Source organism: Sceloporus occidentalis, unplaced genomic scaffold (assembly GCF_023333645.1).
Source record: "Sceloporus occidentalis isolate IW3139 unplaced genomic scaffold, rSceOcc1.0.p SCAF_5, whole genome shotgun sequence".
NCBI classification, from domain to species: Eukaryota; Metazoa; Chordata; class Lepidosauria; order Squamata; family Phrynosomatidae; genus Sceloporus; species Sceloporus occidentalis.
In genome coordinates, this window is record NW_028316985.1 from 181,777,884 (window position 1) to 181,796,857 (window position 18,974).

Sequence of the window (18,974 nt, forward strand, 5' to 3'; positions counted from 1 at the left end):
GTGTGTTTTGGACCATTATTTCTCCACAAAAAGGACCAAGTGGAAGATAGTATCAACAGCTCAAGCCTGAACTCTCCTTGGAAGCCAAGATGACTAAATTGAGTCTGTCATATTTGGGCCATATCATGAGAAGGCACAACTCATTAGAAAAGACAATGATGCTGGGAAGGTAGAGGGCAGCCGAAAAAGAGGAAGACCACATGCCAGATGGATGGACTGAACCAGAGACCATAGACCTGAATTTGCGGGACCTGAGCTCAGCGGTTGAGGAAAGGGGGTCTTGGAGATGTCTCATTTACGGGGTTGCCATGAGTCAAAACTGACCCAAAGGCAGTTAGCAACAACAATAACAATAAATCTTAAATATTTCACACCATGTTATATACTCTGTTAATTATTCTCACTTTATAAACTGTTGATTCCACCAATGGATGTTTCCAGGACTCTTTTTAGTAAGAAAAAAATTGTGCACATCCTACTGGTGATAAATAAGTACAACAGAAGGACTACAGTACAGGAAACATTCCAGCCCTTTAACTGAGGGGCCTCAGTGTTCCCCCACAGCAAATGGCAGAATTTGAATGCCTTCAAACAAAAAAATCTATCTAGATTATCCCAGGGCAAACACTCTTTCTCAACTGAGGCCTATGTCTGGATAATAGGTCTAGAGTTGGAGGGTATGACTAACAGACAAAGCCAGTGGAAGACAGGTCCCCAAGGTTATACTGAACAGGATTTACTATAAGAGCTGTGTGACAGTGGAATGGGCTGCTTCAGAGAGTGGTGGACTCTCCATTTTGAAAGTCTTTAAGCAGAGGTTGGATCAGCATCTTTCAGCAGTACTCTAGTTGTGTACTACTAAGGTCAGGGATATGCCCTTCGTGGTCCTTCCCAGCTCTAATATTCTATGATTATCTATAAATCTGCAAGAACTGAACTAAAGAAAGTAAAGTTGTGATCAAGAGTCTAGCTACAGGAATCAGGCAAAATGAAGTCATTCCCCTTGAAAAAATAAGTCTACACCCCCCCCCCCCAAACAAATTTTTGTTTCCAGTCCTCAAGTTTCTAGCACTGCAAGGAATGAGGCACTGAAAATTTTGCTTCCTTCCTGGGTTACACCACTGAAAACCCAAGGAATACATCCAGATTGTTAAGACCTTTAATTTAATTTAATTTGGGAGGATACCCTCATTTTGTCTCCCTTAGTAGTTACACCTCTGATTTATGATCAACCTCCCATCCTAATAGCTAGGAGTAGTGTATTTATAAGCAAGTTACTAGCAAGGAGCCCTGGTGGCGCAGTGGTTAAATGCCTGTACTGCAGCCATTCACTCAAAACCACAAGGTTGCGAGTTCAAGACCAGAAAAAGGGCCCAAGCTCGACTCAGGCTTGCATCCTTCCGAGGTCGCTAAAATGAGTACCCAGACTGTTGGGGGAAAATTAGCTTACTTGCTGTTCACCGCTATGATCTTTGGAATAGCGGTATATAAATAAAACAAATTAAATTATTATTTACATTTCTATACTGCTTAATAGTGAACTCAGCAGTCTCTAAGCAGTCTGTGAGCCAATTGTCCCCAACAAGCTGGGTATTCTTACCAAACTACAAAGGAAGGAAGGCAAAGTCAACCTTGGAGCCCTGGGATTGAACTCACAACCTTCTGGCTAAAGAACCAGCTTTTAACCACTGCGTCATTAGGGCTCACTACAAGTTTACTTCCTCCAGAACTACCTAGCTACAGTGAAATAATCTATCTGGGCTTACTAAACACAGAATCAGTTTTTCATTGCCACTGGACCATTGTTAATATTTGGCCATTACACAGATACAACAACAACAACATTTATTGATTAGCCCATGGGCCATCTCAAAATAAAACAAATGCAACAAAATTTGTATAACCTCTGTAAAAGCATGAAGATCTCAGATGAACTGTTTTACTTAAATACTGAGCTGTCATGAGAGATATTTTTTATTCTTGATCACTCATAAAATACGTTGTTCTAATATGGGTATCCCAGTGCATTCTTCAGTTAATATAGGGTCCGAGATACAAATCTCTCGCCTGCTGATACAATTTGCACTTAAATAATATGTGTAGTATACTACACAATAGTATATCCTCAATCTCATTACATAGATAAGTGAAATCCAGACCACCCAAGGCACCCAGGTTTTCTCCGGAGGGACACCGCAGCAGCCAAACTGCGTGATGTCCCTCTGGACCAAAAAGAACCCGGAAAAAACGGGTTCTTCTTGGCACACACGGGTACCATCATCAGTTTGCCACTGGTGCACTGTGATGCATCCATGACGCAAGTGTGGCACCCACAGGTATGGACACGGCACCATGCTTGCATCCTGCATGCATGCCCCATATGGACGGCGCCCCATAAAGATAGCGCCATCCATACGTGCTAGGGTTCCGGAGTGTGCGGTTGCTACACACTCTGGAACCCTAGTATTGGTGGTGGCACACCGCTTTTAGCCTGTCTGTCTCGGGTCATAATCTATCTGGGGCTACTAAACACAGAATCAGCTGTTCATGGGACCATTGTTAACATTTGGCCACGAAAGAGATAAGGATTCTTGAATCCATCTGCCTGTTGACTGTATCTGCGTTCACCACTGGGTGCTCACATTACAATAAATAATTAAATTAAAACTGAATTACCTGAGACAGAGAGAAAGTCATCCACAGATGTGATGTCATCGACCGCCTCAGTGAGAACCCGAACTTGTTTCTCCCACTGGTCTTTGAAAACGTCCATGTTGTCTTGGGCCACTTTGCTCTGGGGCCTGGCAGCCAACGTGAGTGCAGCGTTTATTACCTGGGAAGGAGAATCAGCTCTTATGAGCAATTACAAAAAAGAAACCCTTTCCTCAAGGGATAAGAACAAATTGATTAACGACTATGCTAAAATACAGGTGTATGCTTTGATCATTCTGATTATTAAGCCAGGCTCGGCATACAAACATATCTTCCTCTATTTGAAAAAGGCAATCAACAGTATAATGGCAGGAACAAATGTCTAATTTTTGTGCCATGTGTTTTTCGGTGGTAAACACCTTACGTTTCTAAATACTGCAAAGGGCTTCCAATTACACACACACACACACACACACACACACACCCTTGCACAGATATAGCTTACCTGTGGGCAAAGACTATCAATCTGGGTTGCTGCCATACGGACTAATTTTACACCTTCTTCATTATTGGAAATGGAGCAGGCCAAATTGGCAACCTGCAATTAAAACCAGTGGAATAAGAATTAGGTTTGCAGGAAACAGGGATTACTATTCCATCTTTTTTTTAATGGAATCATATCAGGGGATGGGGAGACCCATAATTGTATCTTAAATATCTTGGCTTTTTTGTTAGCCTTTATAAATTGACATAATGAGCTTTCCAAAGTGTGAATAACATCAAAAAAATGGCAAAGGCCTAAATTTTCTAACTTTGAATCCCAATTATAATAGATTTACCGAACCAACCATGGATTCAGTAAATCTACTGTAGTTGAGATTTGCAACTGGATTTAGGCTAAAGTTTATTTTATGGTGTTTGTTTTTATTCTTGGTTGCAGGGAGGAACAGGGAGGACAGGTTGCTGAATGATATCAAAGAATGACAGTAAATGATGAGTTATGGCAGGCCATCTATTTGTCTAGTATAAATTTCTGATGACTTTCATCTGCTTCCCTTTTGGAATTTTGACTTTTCAAATGGGTAGTGAAACTTGGAGAGCAGCTAAACATTTCACCAAAGTTTGGCGTGTCTAGCAAAATTTCCTACTGAGTTATGTCTAACCTTCCTTGTATCTGAAACAGGAAAACACAACTTTGACAATAACAAAAAACACAATTTTATGGCAGCCACCGCAATCTCAAAGTGAGCTATGGCTGCTACAGAAAACTCAGTCTTTCTTGTTATGATGATAGATGCTGGGGGGCATGATCAACAGGGCCATTTTTGTGGTCCCCATGGAACCTCAGGGTCACTTTTAGTATTTTTCCCCCAAATTTTTGCCCTCGAATGCCCTGTAGAGGCTATGAGGGGTTCTGTTTCAGGATAGTTCACAACAAATTTAAGAAATGTTTAACTTCCTCAAGCTTCCAGGAATCAAAGGAGGAGGAACATATACTGTTATGGTATGCTATGTTGACCTTAGACTCGCAGTAACTTATCATCCCATTCCTCTACAAACATATTCTATCTTTTTCACTAATACTGGCATATGGGCTGTTGTACTGGCAGTGAAGGAGGGTTCCTGTTCAGTAGCGTCGTCTTCCATGAATCACTTTCTCTTTAGCTAATTGAAGACCAGCCTCTACCTTACTCTGTAGTTCATAAATTATTATGTGTGCTTTAAAAAAACCACAAGATTCTCTGTGTATCAGAAGGACGATCAACTATCTCTCTCCCCCTTTATTAACCAGAATAGCAGCAAACACACTATCTGCTAAAATGTTTCTTGTTTAGACCTCATCCAGTTGTGGAATCATGGAGACCTGATCTCATAACCTCTCATGATGTTCATTCGGTGACCTTTCAAGATACTGTGTTATCCTTTTAGCACAGATAAATACTCATTTTGAATAGCATTTTGTCAGAAAGCATTTGTACAATAAAGATAGTAGGGTCTGTAAAATAGTGTTGGAGTTAGATACAGTGCCTAGGACTTGACAAACACTGGAGCAGCAGGAATGGATAATTGTAGGAAGCAACAGGAAATAGCTGCAAACATAGTTCCATGAACGGTTACAGATTTCCTTTTGGAAGGAACTTTATAGCAGTTTAACAGACACACGGTTGGATTACCTTCTCACACTCTTTTTGTAATTAAGTAAATAAATAAAAGATCTTTCCAAAAAGCATTTGTCTTTTAACATTTTTTGAGGGCACTGACCCAAGAGAAGAATCCATAAACCAGAAATCCCTAGGTAAAATCATAAAAGGTTCCTTTATTGTTAATCTCTGGGGTGAATGCTAGATTTGGACTTATAGCAACTGTAATCAACCTTTTCACCTGCCACCAGGTGTTGTGATGTACCCCCTTCCCCAAATATTTGCAACACAGAGGCTATCATACTTCGGACATATCATGAAACATCACTCATTGGAAAGAAAAGATAATGCTCAGTGAAGTGCAAGGCAGTAGGAAAAAAGGAGACATTTCTGATTAATTGGCTCAAACAGTTCTGAGTTTCCAAGACCAGACCAGAACTGTTGATGGTCAAAGATCTTGGAAGTCTTTCATTCATAGGGTCACCATAAGGTGTTGCTGATGTACATGCAAAATTCAACAACAATAGCAACAACAGTAGCATAAACTTGGCTTGAATGCTTTTTAAAACTGAAGTCATTAACAAGCAAATTAAAAGCAGCAACAACAAAAAAGAGGACTGGGTGAGTATGAACAAAGCCAAGTTTGTCTTGGATCTCTGTACAGTTCCCTGCCTCCAACTTCTAATGCTCTATTAAAACAAACAAGCATTTAATACATGTTCCATTTTAGTCTGTTTGTGTTTAAAATTATGCCTAGAGGCAAAGCTACCAGTTGGAAGAGATTCATGAATTAGTTCAAATGCCCCTGTTTCTCTCTGCCATTCCTTTGGTCTCCCCTTGTGGCATTAATCTGTTCCTGTTTCCAAGGCACAGCACTGTATAAGCCCTGATCCATCTGTTCAACTAGCCTTCTACCCCCCCCCCCCCCCAATTTCAATTTGCTGTGGCTTGCCTGTATCTCTGTGTCAAACCCAATGGAAGCAACAACCACTCCGGGCAAGAAGAAAAGCCTTCTGGATATACCCCAGTCTAGCTCTTGATTGAAATGTGAGGGATCTTGTTTTTATTTCAAGGGGAGACAAATGAACTGCCCTTTTCACTAACAGCCTCTGAGAACTCGTGTCAGAAATGCTCCTTTAAGATGACACCCTCCAGCTGATTTGCTATGTTTGCTAGTCAGCTGCTGTTTTGCATGCATCAAACGATACTCCTAATCTTCATTAAAGAAGCCCCAAAAGCTACAGCAAAACAGTAATTATAATGCAAAGGCAGGAATAAAATTCAGATTCTTCAGCTCAAGTACAGAGTTCAGGATTATAGGCCTCAGAACACTAGCAGGGAATATTAAAGTTCAGATTTAAAAAGGGGCTTCTCATATTACAAAATAAGCCATCTTTCAAGCTTCCTTTCCCCCCCTTTTATGATCATCAAGATGAAAGAACTGTCCTAGGGCTCAAAAAGCACTATATATCTTACCTCCTCCCAGGTAAACTGGATATAATCTGAAAGCCATTTTAATGGCATCATAATAGGTACCTTGAAATGGCAATAGAACCATCAAGTTGGCAGCACACTAATAGAATTGAAGCTCTCTTTTTCATCACCACTGGGTGATCTCTAACTCTGCTTTCTTCATATGAAGGGGGGGGGGGGGGAATTGTATCTTTAATCCAATTGTGATTAAATACAACTTCAAATGCTGCCCCATGCCTTAGCTTGCTTCCATTCTCCACTCTGCTCCAAATGAAGCAAAATGTCATTAATGCTGATTGAATTAGGCTGAAGAATTTGGTTTTAGAAAGATATTAATATAGGTATGGGGAGAGAAAGAGAGCCATAAGAGAAGGCACATAAAATATATATTCATGGTATTCTCGATTCAGCGAGGAGTCAAGTGATGGAGAATCCCACATGTAGGTTGTTTGTCACATCTTAATGGAAATCTACCACATGCTGTAATTGGCAAACAGGGAATTGCAAAGCATTGAAAGAGTTCACAATAAAATATATGACAGAGATTTTGTTCATTTGAGACAAGTAATGATGATCATGTGGGGTACACACCTCTCTTGTATTGGGGTGTATACACAAAATGAAGTCAAAGCACTGCAGATTATTGATAGAAAGACTATTTGCTGTTGTTTCCTGGCTGAAAACCAAATGGACAGAAATAATTTCCATTTTTTCTCCCTGCTGCAGATAAAATGTTTATTTCTAAGCAGTTCTTGCCCACTATTTCCACATCTTTGTTTTAGTAAATTATTATGTGTCGGAATGCATATGGTTTTGTGTGTGTGTGTGTGTGTGTGTGTGTGTGTTTTGGTGTCTTAGCTGCACCAGAGAAATTAGAAGGAGAATGTGGCATCTTGGATTTGGGTATAATACGCTCCACAGAGGGTCCATGTTCTGGTCTGGAGGAGTACCTCATCCTGAAGTAATAAGATGAACTCTTCACTGAATTCTTACTACCATACTAACACTACTTCCAGGCTGAGTTTGTAATAGCTTGTACTTTAAGAGTTCAGAAATGGTAAAAGCAAGAAACACCAGAACCGAAGAGGCATCTGAAATCCAGAGTCTAAGATTCACACTAGCTTTGAATCAACATACATCAACCCCCGAGTCTCCATGTTCCTTTTATAATCATTAGCCACTGGAGGGTATCTTTTGTTAAAGTTGCCTTAGATGGGGGGGGGGGAGGACTGTTTCCTACTGCAGCCCGTATGAAGGGTGCCCCTCCTACATGAATCCTCCCCCTTATTTGCACAATGCAAAGTTTAACACAACATCCCAACCAGAAGTCTGTGACACTGTGAGTTCAGCATTTGATTTCACCTGACTCCCATCTTCTCAACATCTTTCCTCAATGTAACAAATTAGGTTTGAATTTTCACACTGCAAGATACCTGAAGCTTATGTGAATGGTGCCAAGAAGCTGTTTGTCTTCTGTATCCTTTTGTGAATTAACAATTGTTGGCTGTGATTTTTTTTAACAACTATATATATATATATATATATATATATATATATTGTTCCATGGACTTTGCTTTTCTTGCTGAATCAGCTGTCCAGTTGCAGAGCGAATCTCCGTGACCTTCTAATAAAAGTTGTTCAATCAGCCCTACAAAAAGTACATCTTTAGCCGCTTGAGCCATGCAGTGACTGTTAATGTAAAGCCTTGTTCAGACTAAGTGACCTGGGCTCCAAAATAAAGAGAAGCAGTAGTAGCAGTGTGTTCTTATTGCTCTGCTTCAGAACAGGTGTGGATAATTTATGCCCATGGGTTGTTTATGCAGAAACACACACACACACCCCTGCTGTTTTGCAACTGGCGAACATTGGGTAAGTAAAATGTCTGATGTAAACTGTAGGGGAACAGTGAGGTAAGGGTACTTAAAGATTAATTTCCCTTCCATAACCTGCCTTGGTTTATTTTAGGATTCAAACCATTCTCCAGCTACCATAGAGGAGGTAACATATGCTATGTGCTTTAGATGCTTCCTGGAGACAGGATTTAATATCTTTTAAATGTTCTATATATATTTGGCCATCCACATCCACGGATTTTGCATCCATGGATTCAACCATCCATGGCTTGAAAATATGCAGAAAATAAATTTCAAAAAGCAAACTTTGATTTCACCATTTTATATAAGGGACCACCATTTTACTACACAATTGTATATCATGGGACTTCATCATCTATGGGGGAGCTTGGAACCAAACCCGAAGGGATACTGAAAGCCACTGTATTTTATTATTTCACATTGCTTTGTTGTTGTTTTATGGTAAGCAATCTAGAAACTAGGTTAAATAAAAACTAAGTAAATTATTTGAACAAGAATGAAAAAAGTAAGCAATGTTATATGTTGAAATTTTTTTCACCCTTGTGAAAATACGAAAACAACAACAACTGCTTTTTCCTGCAAAAAAAGTTGTATTTTGCATATAAATGTATCCTCCATAAGGGTCTATCTTCTAGAAAGATGTTATATTTTGTACAAAACATTATATTTTGAGTAAAAATTTCACTTTGCTTAAATAAAACCTTCACATGATTTTTGCAAAAATGTTTTTTAAATATGGGGAAAAAATCATTGATCTGAAAACACCAACATTCTCACAATTACAACCCTCAAGCAGAAAAGAAAAACATTCAAAGGTTTTCATTTTTGCATGTGAAAACAAACCACTGATATTTAAGCTCCTGTGCTTTAACAATCTGTAGACTTACATCCCTGGTACATCTTCTTTTGTTTTTGGTTAGATAAACTAACTTGACTATCCCTTTGGGAAATATAAAGTACTGTTAATTAGAACAGAACAAACTCTTTTAAACAACCAGAGTTACAACAATATGTATATGTGTGTGTGTGTGTGTGTGTGTGTGTGTGTATATATATATATATTCTAGTATACCGAAAATCTGCAGAATTTTCTAAATTTTGCTAACAGCAGAGCTTGGGAAAGGTAATTCTTCTGGAGTACAAATTCCAGAATCTACTCCTCCCTAGCCAATCTGGTCACCAGAATTGTGGTCCAAATAAATAACTGCCAAGCTCTGACTAATACCGCTTTCGTGTACAGCGGCATGAGTAAGAGGAAGGCTGAAGCAGAAACAAAGGGATGACGATGCACCATACTTTCACCCCTTTTCTGTGTCTTACATCTTTTTGTTTGGTGTAGGCAATTAAGTAAGCGCAACCAGCTCATAGACATTGGGGGAGAAAACCTTCCCTGGATCAGATTTCCAACAGATTTTAGATTGGTGTGTTGCATTTTACAGATTAAACATCTTTCCGTGCAATTTGTCATGGCTCCCCTGCATTGTTCAAGATGATACTGAAGAACAGAGATTCCTATTTTGTATACAGATAACAGACAGATGAGCCATGCCTACGTTGCTTTTGCTGTCATTATGTAAAGGTGGCCTGTCCAACCAAGTGTTGTACTGTTGTGTTTAGCAGCCGTCAGACAGCAGCCACATTGCTCACTCTGCTTATGCAACAGTTCCAATATGGCAACTACAACGCTACTCCTCTCTTGGGAATATGGTAATTGTGCAATGCTGCAGTTCTAAGCTGTTCAATCATAAATTGGTTTATAATACGGTAAATTCCCAGTGAGATGCAGGATTCCTCATTTGTTAAACCATGAGGGGTGTTTTTTTGTTTGTTTGTTTGTTTGTTTGTTTGAATGACATACACTGAACAATTGTGGACGATGCTTAATGTATCATGCTTAATGGCATCACTAGGGGCTACTCCTTGTAATATCAACCTTGTGACATCACAAGTGACTCCTACCTAAGCACATTTAAATTATGCATGCATTTGATAATGAAGAGTAATTTCTGTCTCTGCCTGATTATGCCTGCAAACTGATATACAATCACTGAGGAGTAAGCTTCACTTAATCCATTGGGATTCCTTATGAGTCAACACATGCAGACTTGTACTGTAAATGTAACAATATAGCAAATGTAGTCGGCTTCCATGTCCATGGATTTTGCATCCATGGATTCAACCAACCACAGTTTAAAAATATTTGGACAAAGAATTTCAAAAAACAAACCTTGCTGTTCTCCATTTTATAGAAGGGATTCCATTATACTACGTTACTACATATAATGAGATTTGAGCATCCACATATTTTGTATCCATGGGGGGTCCTGGAACAGAACCCCAGCAGATACTGAGGGCCCGCTGTAAAACACTGATGTGGAACCTAAAGGGTCATATGTCAAAGGACAGGTAGCAATGTTTTTTTCCCCAAGGAAAATTTTGATCTTTGACTGCCACTGACTGCCTCATATACCATTGCCAGGTTTTACCCTCCATGGGCCAATCATAAAATTGTCCCATTTGCTCTCTCCTCAAACCATTCATTTTTATTGTATTGTATTGCTTTAAAATCAATCAATCAAACAAATAAACAACCCATTTCCCCCCAGAACTGGCGCTTGAGACAGCTTAAAAATCACTTGCTGAACTTGCATAATCATCCAGAGTGCCAAGCAACTGGATAGGTCTCCATCTCCTCTGTTGCTTTTTTGCTGCAAATATTCTAGAAAGGCATAGGACACATTTGTCACCAGTACTGGCTGGTGACTTCCATGTCTAGCATTCTCAGATCCCAGGATGACTCCTCTTCTGCAGTCTGTAGGCAAGGGAAAGGAATCTCAGGGTATGAAAAATGTGTGCACCTGTACAAGTATTTACCCCATTTGTTATACATGGTGTTTTTTGTTTCAATGGCATACACTGTACAACTGTGGCTGATGCTTAATGCATCATGCTTTATGGCATCACCAGGAACTGTTCCTTGTAATATCAACCTTGTGACATCACTAGGGCCTATCCCTTACTTGAGGTGCCAGGCCTGACAGTTTCACAAATGGGTCATTTTGGGATAGGGTAAAAATGGTCCTCCAACTTATAATTTAATTGTAGCTGCAGATGGATTTCTTTGAGGCCAGTGTAATACTAGGACACTGGGAGACCAGGTTCAAATCCTGGCTCAGCCATGGAAACCCACTGAGTGACCTTGGTCAAGCCACTCTCTCTCAGCTTCAGAGGAAGAAGGGTAAACCCCCGCTGAAGAATTTTGCCATGAAAATCCTACAATAGGTTCACCTTAGAGTCAAAATGACTTGAAAGCACACAGCAAACAAACAAAAGAGATGGGCTTGGGGTTTCCTCTTTTTGAGATGAACAGTTTGAGATCCCAAAGATTTAATCAGGCCCAAATTCAGAAAATTTCGCCTGTATCTCTCATGCAAAGATATCACAACTGGGTTTCTTTGGTGAGTTGAGGTACTAATGCCCCAAATGTGTCATTACAAACAAAACCCTATTCCTGTCAATGAGGATGAGTGGGAGACTAGCCTTGGAGGAGATACCAAGAAATCAATGTGATTGGTTTATTTCCTTGAGAAACATGGATAAACACTTTTTTACATTCTGAAGCTGCCCATTTATGCCTTTTTCACTCAACAGAAAGAAAACGCATAGAACAAGAGTGATGGAATTTTGTTCTACGCAAATGTCAGAGATGAATCCGCTGATCTATCTCTTTTCTCCTCTTTCCCCCAAAGCTTTGGGCTGGATTCTGATGTTCAGTTTGAGACTTGAGTTTGAGTCTCTTCCACCTATTGTTCTGACAAGTCTTCATGCAAGCACAAGATATATATGCACCATATTTAACACAAAACACCAAAAATATTTTGTCCAAAAGCAAAACAAGAGGCTTAACTGGTCCCAGTTTTTGGTGGGGGAGCAGCAAAATAACCATTCACACAAAGAGAGAGCACTTGCATTTGCAGAGAGAGTCATTTCTGAGGTGCTGACAAACATCTTCTTTCCTTTAACATCCTCCCCAATTATTTCCACCCCGTGCTGTGACATGACAAAGTAAGGATCAACTCTGTGTCAAACAGAGGCAGGTTTTTAAATAAACCCTCTGCTTCTTTTGATTTTGTTTTTACTTTTAATCTGGTGGGCGATTACTAGCAGCACTGTGCAAACAACATAATTCATTTAATTTGATTAATTCTCTTTAATAAACAGTGTGGGACACAGAGTAGTGTATGGGAGAAATTAATTTGCAGGATAGGAAAATAGCTGCAAAAGGGCTGTGGTACTTGTGGAGTGGAGATGAAGGATCTGTGGGCTTCACTATGTCTGCTGCCACACTGCAGAATTAATACAATTTGACACTGCTTTAACTGTCAGGGCTTCATCCTAAGGAATCCCTTTGTGGGGCCATGACAATTAAAACAAAGTGAAACTGAATTAATTTTGCAGTATAGATGCAGCCTATGGGTTACACATCTAACTGCTTCTTTTACAGTGCATTAAATCCTGCTTCCTGATCTGTAGAAACGATCCCACTCCACCAGGAGGATATTTTTTATTCAGCACCAAACCCAGGATAAAACCCTCTTAAAAAAGAGTGTTTTTGTATTTTTTTCCCAGAACAATACAAAACAAAACCCTTAATAAATTTACAGCACTTTATAAATAAAGGTTAATAATAATAATAATAATAATAATAATAATAATAATAATTGCTCTAGATCACCCAGATCATGCTCCAAGTCACCACCTGTAAAATCCAGAGCTCTTTGTTGTGACATTGGGTGGCTATTCTCCCTACTGTGCTTCTAGGAGCTGCCATGGTGGCAGAACATTGCCCACTCTAAGGTCAGAGCAAGGCACCCAGCCACGTGATCAATGCTGGGGGCCTCATTTTGCCCCCAGCCCGAAGTGAGCCATGTTGGCAGCACCTAGCAGCACAGCAGGGTATATATGCGAACAGCTATTGGTGTCATAATGGAGGGCCCCAGGAAACAGGGGAGAGTCAGGGCAGTGCCAGGATACTCCTGGATGGTCCTAGGATCATCTAGGGGCAACATCACCTAGGGGCAACATGCAGCTCTCATCATGTTATGGTGGCACAAATATATGTGAGTGTGTGTCTGTTTTATTTATTTTTTTAAAAAAATAAAAAACAAAGATAATTGATTTTCATAAAACTAGAAGTATAGCAATAGCATTTACATTTCTATACCACTTAACAGTGAATTCAGCACTCTCTACGGGCTATATAATCTGTAAGCCAATTGTCCCGACAAGCTGGGTATTCATTTTACCGACCTCCGAAGGGATGAAAGGCTGCGTCAGCCTTGGCGCCCAGGGATCAAACTCACAACCTTGTGGCTTCAGTATTGGTGTTTAACCACTGCACCACCAGGGTTCCTGGTGTACCCTTCATAACTGTTTTTGGACAAACAGAACCGTTTTTGGACAAACAGCCACATTCCCCTTTTAAACTGGAAGTTCTGCTTTTGATTTTGGCCACTTTTGGGCATCAGAGCAATGATGGTGGGATGTCCACCAGGTTTGTAATGGGTTTGGTCCAGTGTGGGTGGCCACCGATGTGGCCAATCTTGGGACAGGTAGCCCCAGACTTACCAGCCAGTGGAAACAAGGGCCTAGAGACTCTGTATCCGCTGTGTTCACATTCCCTTGGTCACTTTGCCTGCCCCTTTTCTTTGGATCCCTAAACTATATTCTGATACGTAGGTTACAAAAGGTAAACATAAAATAAGAATTTCAGATTAATTCCTTTCATGTTTCAGCAATAAACTCTTTATTTGTTTATTTTGCAGCCGAAAAAAGAATACATCCATTATGGAGAAAAATGCAATAATTTTGCGTGGATTTTTGCTATTGCAGCATTAATCACTGAACAGACTGAATTTATATGCCTAAATTATAGAGTTCTCTGATTTAAAGTCTGCATTTTTCTGCTCTCGGACTACAGTTTAATCTTTATTACGAAGCTAACTAAACTGTACGAATTTTCAACTGTGCAGTAAACCAAACCATATGGTCTATCTGATTAAGAGCTGCAATGAGGATAATATCGCTGATTAGGCCTCACATATTATCCTGGTCTTCTGAGATTTGCAGTTTAACTCATGAAAGCAGATTACCTTTTTCAAAGGAGCATTATTAGCTCATAAATACATAAGCCCTTTTGCACATAATTTTGCAGTCTTTTCTCTCCATTTCAAAGCCCTCTGATTAGATGGCTTTTCCCCCTGCAGCGCTTAAACAAGCAAATTAAAAAATTCAAAATATTTCAGAGGAGTAATATACAATTTTCATAATGATTTTCTAATAACAGAAAGTAATATTTTCGGCAACTAACTCTATTCAGCACAAAATAGGAAAAGAAACGCTAATTGGCTGAGAGAGAGAGAGAGAGAAAGAGAGAAAGAGAGAGGTAGGGAATCAAATTGTGAAAAATTGCAAATGGGGTTAAAAGAAAGGAAAGGATGTTCTGCTAAGAGATTCATTTGCTAGTGCAAATTGAATATTGTCCCTAATTGTACTTCAAGATATTGCTGATTCTAATCAATCTCTATATTTAACAATCTACCTGCCTGGTGATGAATGAATTCCATACAGGTAACTAAGTGTAATTTTTGGAATTTCAGACGAATGCTCTCTCTCTTTTTCTCTTTTTTAACTATAACTGATTATCTGTTTTATTTTGTATTTTATGTTTGTGAGTGTGGCTTTGTTTTTTTTGCATTAAAATTTACTACTGTATTTTATTATAGCTATTCCAGTATTGTATTTTAGCATTATATTCCAGTATTGTATTTTAATATTTTTATTGTATTTTAGTATTGTATTCTATTACTGTATTTTAGTATTTTGTACTGAAGTAGTTATAAATGTTTTATTCTGTTGTAAAGTGTACCTTGATGGCACTATATGATTAATAACAACAACAACAACAATTAAACAATTAAACCAAACCTAACTTGAGACCCAGCATGGTCTAGTTTGGACTATGAACCTGGACATCGAAACCGGTCATTGCTCCCTTGCCTGTGCAAACTCACTATCTTCTTCCATTTATATATTTTTGCAAGAGGATGACTTCTTTTTTGTCTTGGCTACTGCTCTTTGGAAACTGTTAAATGTAGCATGATATGTAAGAGGAACATATATTTAAGCAAAATGTTAACGCTTCTATTTTTAGGCACAATGGTTCTTATGTTAATGTGGTACTGAATGATTAAGGCTAAGTGGTGATATTTTCTTTCTGTTGAGGAAAACAAGGAAGGGATGTAATTTGAACCTTAAAATGTTAATGGTTAAACAAATGTAAGTTGTTGTGCTGGTGGTGACTGATGATAGATTGGGAAAGCCTACACATTAAATGCCAAAGCAAATTTGCCAAATAATATCTTCTCTGAAATATATATATATATATATATATATATATATATATCTGCCCACTGAAGTACTTTTGTGTTTGTGTATATATTCTGACAATATAATAGTATGACTTGGACTTCATAAGTTATGGGACATGTTGTGTCTCCTTTTCTGGAATTCTGAAATCTGAAATCCTCCAACAACCAAAACTTTTTTCATTGATGGCTGACATAGTGACCTCTTTGCTTTCTTAGTTCAATATACACAAACTCTGATTCATGCATGAAATTATTAAAACTATTGTATAAAATTGCCTCCAGGCTCTGTGAATAATGTGTCTATGAAACATAAATGAATTCTGTTTTTAGATTTGGGTCCCATTTCAATGATATCTCACTATGTATATGTATACTGCATTATTTACGTGGTGTAGAGTCTGCCTGAGGGCCAATGTGGTGAAAGTGGTTTGTGCATTGGACTATGTCTCTGGAGACTAGGACTTGATACCTTCTTTGGCCACAGAAGCCCATTGGGTGACCTAGGGCAAGCCAGACCCTTTCAGCCTCAGAAAACCTCATGATAGGGTCACCTTAGGGTTGCCATAAAAAGACGTGCAACAATAACAATCAAGCACATGAAGGGATTCCAAGCAAGCGGCAGCTTGCATTCTGGGATGACTGAAGGGTAGGAATGGTAAACCTTGGTTTTTTTCACCAATACTCAAAGAACGTTCAAAACAATGAATCAGTTTTTCATCCTGTAGCTTTGGGACACTTGAAAAAGATTTTTTTTTCTTTAATGACAAAAATTGTACAGCTTTTCTATTAAATTATTTTAGAAGCTCCATAGCCTCCATTGGTCTGAGCCTGAGTTTCATTTCCTGCTGTGTAACCTTTGCCTTGTGCAACATTCAAAATGGCAAAGGTGGTGCATGAAAAAGACAGCAAGCATAGGTTTTTACAGCAAATCTGCACTGTTTTTCAAAGATCTGTGTGGAGAGTTTTCAAAAAACCGTGAAGGCTATCTTTTGCTGAAAACAACAATAAGAAAAACCCTGCTAGTTGCGGGGAATTTTTGACATGCCATTTTTCCTCCCACATGTTTCTCCAAATTTGGCTCCAATTGGGAAACTGGTGAATTTCTATTCAATCCTTAATGATGGGGTAGCCATTAGGAAACTGTGAGGCAAATACTATGGAGGGATATTTATTTTCTTGCACAGTAGGGGAAGGGGAACCCTACTGTAATTATCTGTAGTTATAATTATGGACAAAATAATATAGGAGGGAACTGCATGCCTACTTTATAAATATTCTAACATTTTCCCCCTTTCCTTTTATTTATTTATTATTATTTATTTTATTTTTGCAGTACAGCAAACCTGTGAACTTGAGCAATTAAACTCTGACTGACCAACTATCTTTCTTATTCCCACGGGGTTCTGCCTCTCAGCTGTTTGTTGGTTTCTGCACTAACTCCGCAGCTCCATTCTCTCCCTTAAAAGAGAAGGCCTTCAGTTTTGAATTGAAAAGTTGACAGCCAAATCATAGCACACATGTCAGATAAACCTGCCCCCTTTCTCTTTTTCTTCCCTATTTACATACAGGCAGCGTGAGCACAAGACCTTGGTAACTGTAGGAAGCAAATGGAATAAATGGTGAAGACAGTCAAAGCATGGCACATCCTCTGGGGCCACCTTTACAAATGATTTATAACGTATTAGAAAATAATATTTACCATATTAGAAAAGAAAGAGCCAGTGCATGCAGAGCTCAGACAACCAATGCAAATAGCATGACTCTCTCAGATGGGGGGGGGGGGGCAAGAAATCCCTTCTTACTCTTACATTTGCATGTGCATTTACATGTTTGAAAGCCTGCTGCAAAGGATTATTTGCTAAGTCTAAATATTTTTATCCTGAATGTCCAATTCCCCCAATTTCACCCAGGCCTTTACTATATTTTTCATGCACATGAAGGAACAAATCCATGGGGAAGGCTCAAGTATGAATTAAACTATTTATTTAATGGCTCCTATTTTTCCTTCCTTGTGAGATTTTGCTGTAAAAAGAGGATGTTTTTATTGGAAGAAATCTGCTTTGTTGGCAAGCAGCAAAACATGAGATCAGGCATTAGACTGACACTTGAAGGACTCATAGTTCAACTGCTGTATCCTAAGTACGACAATGGCTTATCCTAGTAGTTCTCAAATAGTAGGGCAGGATTCCCAGGAGGGTGAGAGAGTTGCTCAAGGGGGGCATGAAATTTGGAGGCTTTGATTTGTTCTCTTCCGCCTCTTCCCAACCTTTTTATGTGTAAACTTTGCACATGTGTTGAGTTAAATACTGAATTTATTTAAATAAAATTGTTCTATTTTGAACTGTGTTGTTTCCTTATAAAATGTTAAAATATGAATAGAGATGAAAGTGCAAATGAAAATACGTACACAAAACATACAAACTATTTTTATTCATGTACTAGGCAAAATGGAGGGGGGGAGTTGATAGCAATAGCAGCTGCATTTATATATCGCTTCATACTAATACTTAGAGACTGCACTAAGCAGTCTCTAAATGATTTACAACTCTAAGCTAATTGCCCCCAACAAGCAGTGTACTCATTTTAGTGACCTCAAAAGGATGTAAGATGGGAAGAAGAGCAACAGGACTGGTGTGAGACTGAAGAAGAAAAACGCGGCCCAACAAATTCACAGTGTGTTCTGCTTTTCCTCTTCCTCATTTCCTCTAAGGGGGATGGATTTAACAATTGATTGATTTTAATTCCTGCTCCCTCTCCTTGTATATTATTTGCACAGTTGCTTATTTGTCTAGCTACAACCGGGATTTATTTAGTTATCGAGGGTCAGTGCACATGTAACGTGTTTTATAAAGTGATATTGAACAGGGAGAAAACTGCATTCGAATGATACCTGAATAATAATAAGCAGTCGGCCACCGGAGGAGAAAGTTCGGATTCCTTCTGGTAGCTGACATGCTGTTGTTTGGTTTTCTGTCAGGAACAAAGCTCGTTTATTTGTCTTAACTTTCCCTTCTCTATAATTACTTTAAAAAAATGTTGTCCAGTTCTTGATGGAAGACACCAGGATGACAACCAGCTGGCAGCTAACATGGCAGGAGTACAAACATTGGTACTGATCTGACAGTCTGTGGCTGAACTACGCTCATGATCTGCTTTCGTCCACAGACAGGTATCCCCATGGGCAATGCACTAAAAACAAAAAGCCCAGGTCTCTGGACCTTGTGGGATTTTGAGACTATCACTTTCTTTCTCATAGTCCAGCACTTATAGTCCTTCTAAGAGTCATGGATGAAATAGCCATAACCTTGTCGAGGTGGAGTTAGAGTGTTGGATGTAAAGCAGGTAAGTGGAAGTAAAGCAGAAGGCAGTAGCAGAGGTCCACATTACAGGTGGATTGATTCAAT

General features: G+C 39.1%; 1 protein-coding gene across 7 annotated transcripts in view; it reads right to left on the reverse strand.

Annotated features, from left to right (window-relative positions):
* Positions 1–18,974, reverse strand: part of LOC149313245 (catenin alpha-2) — a 609,699-nt gene that overhangs the window by 89,450 nt on the left and 501,275 nt on the right. For all 7 annotated transcript variants that reach the window (XM_089526338.1, XM_089526340.1, XM_089526339.1 and 4 more), the window contains 2 exons: positions 3,158–3,250; positions 2,677–2,833 (listed from right to left, as the gene is read on the reverse strand). In XM_089526338.1, the coding sequence (XP_089382464.1) occupies positions 2,677–2,833; positions 3,158–3,250 (250 nt within the window). The remainder of the gene's footprint in view (positions 1–2,676; positions 2,834–3,157; positions 3,251–18,974) is intronic.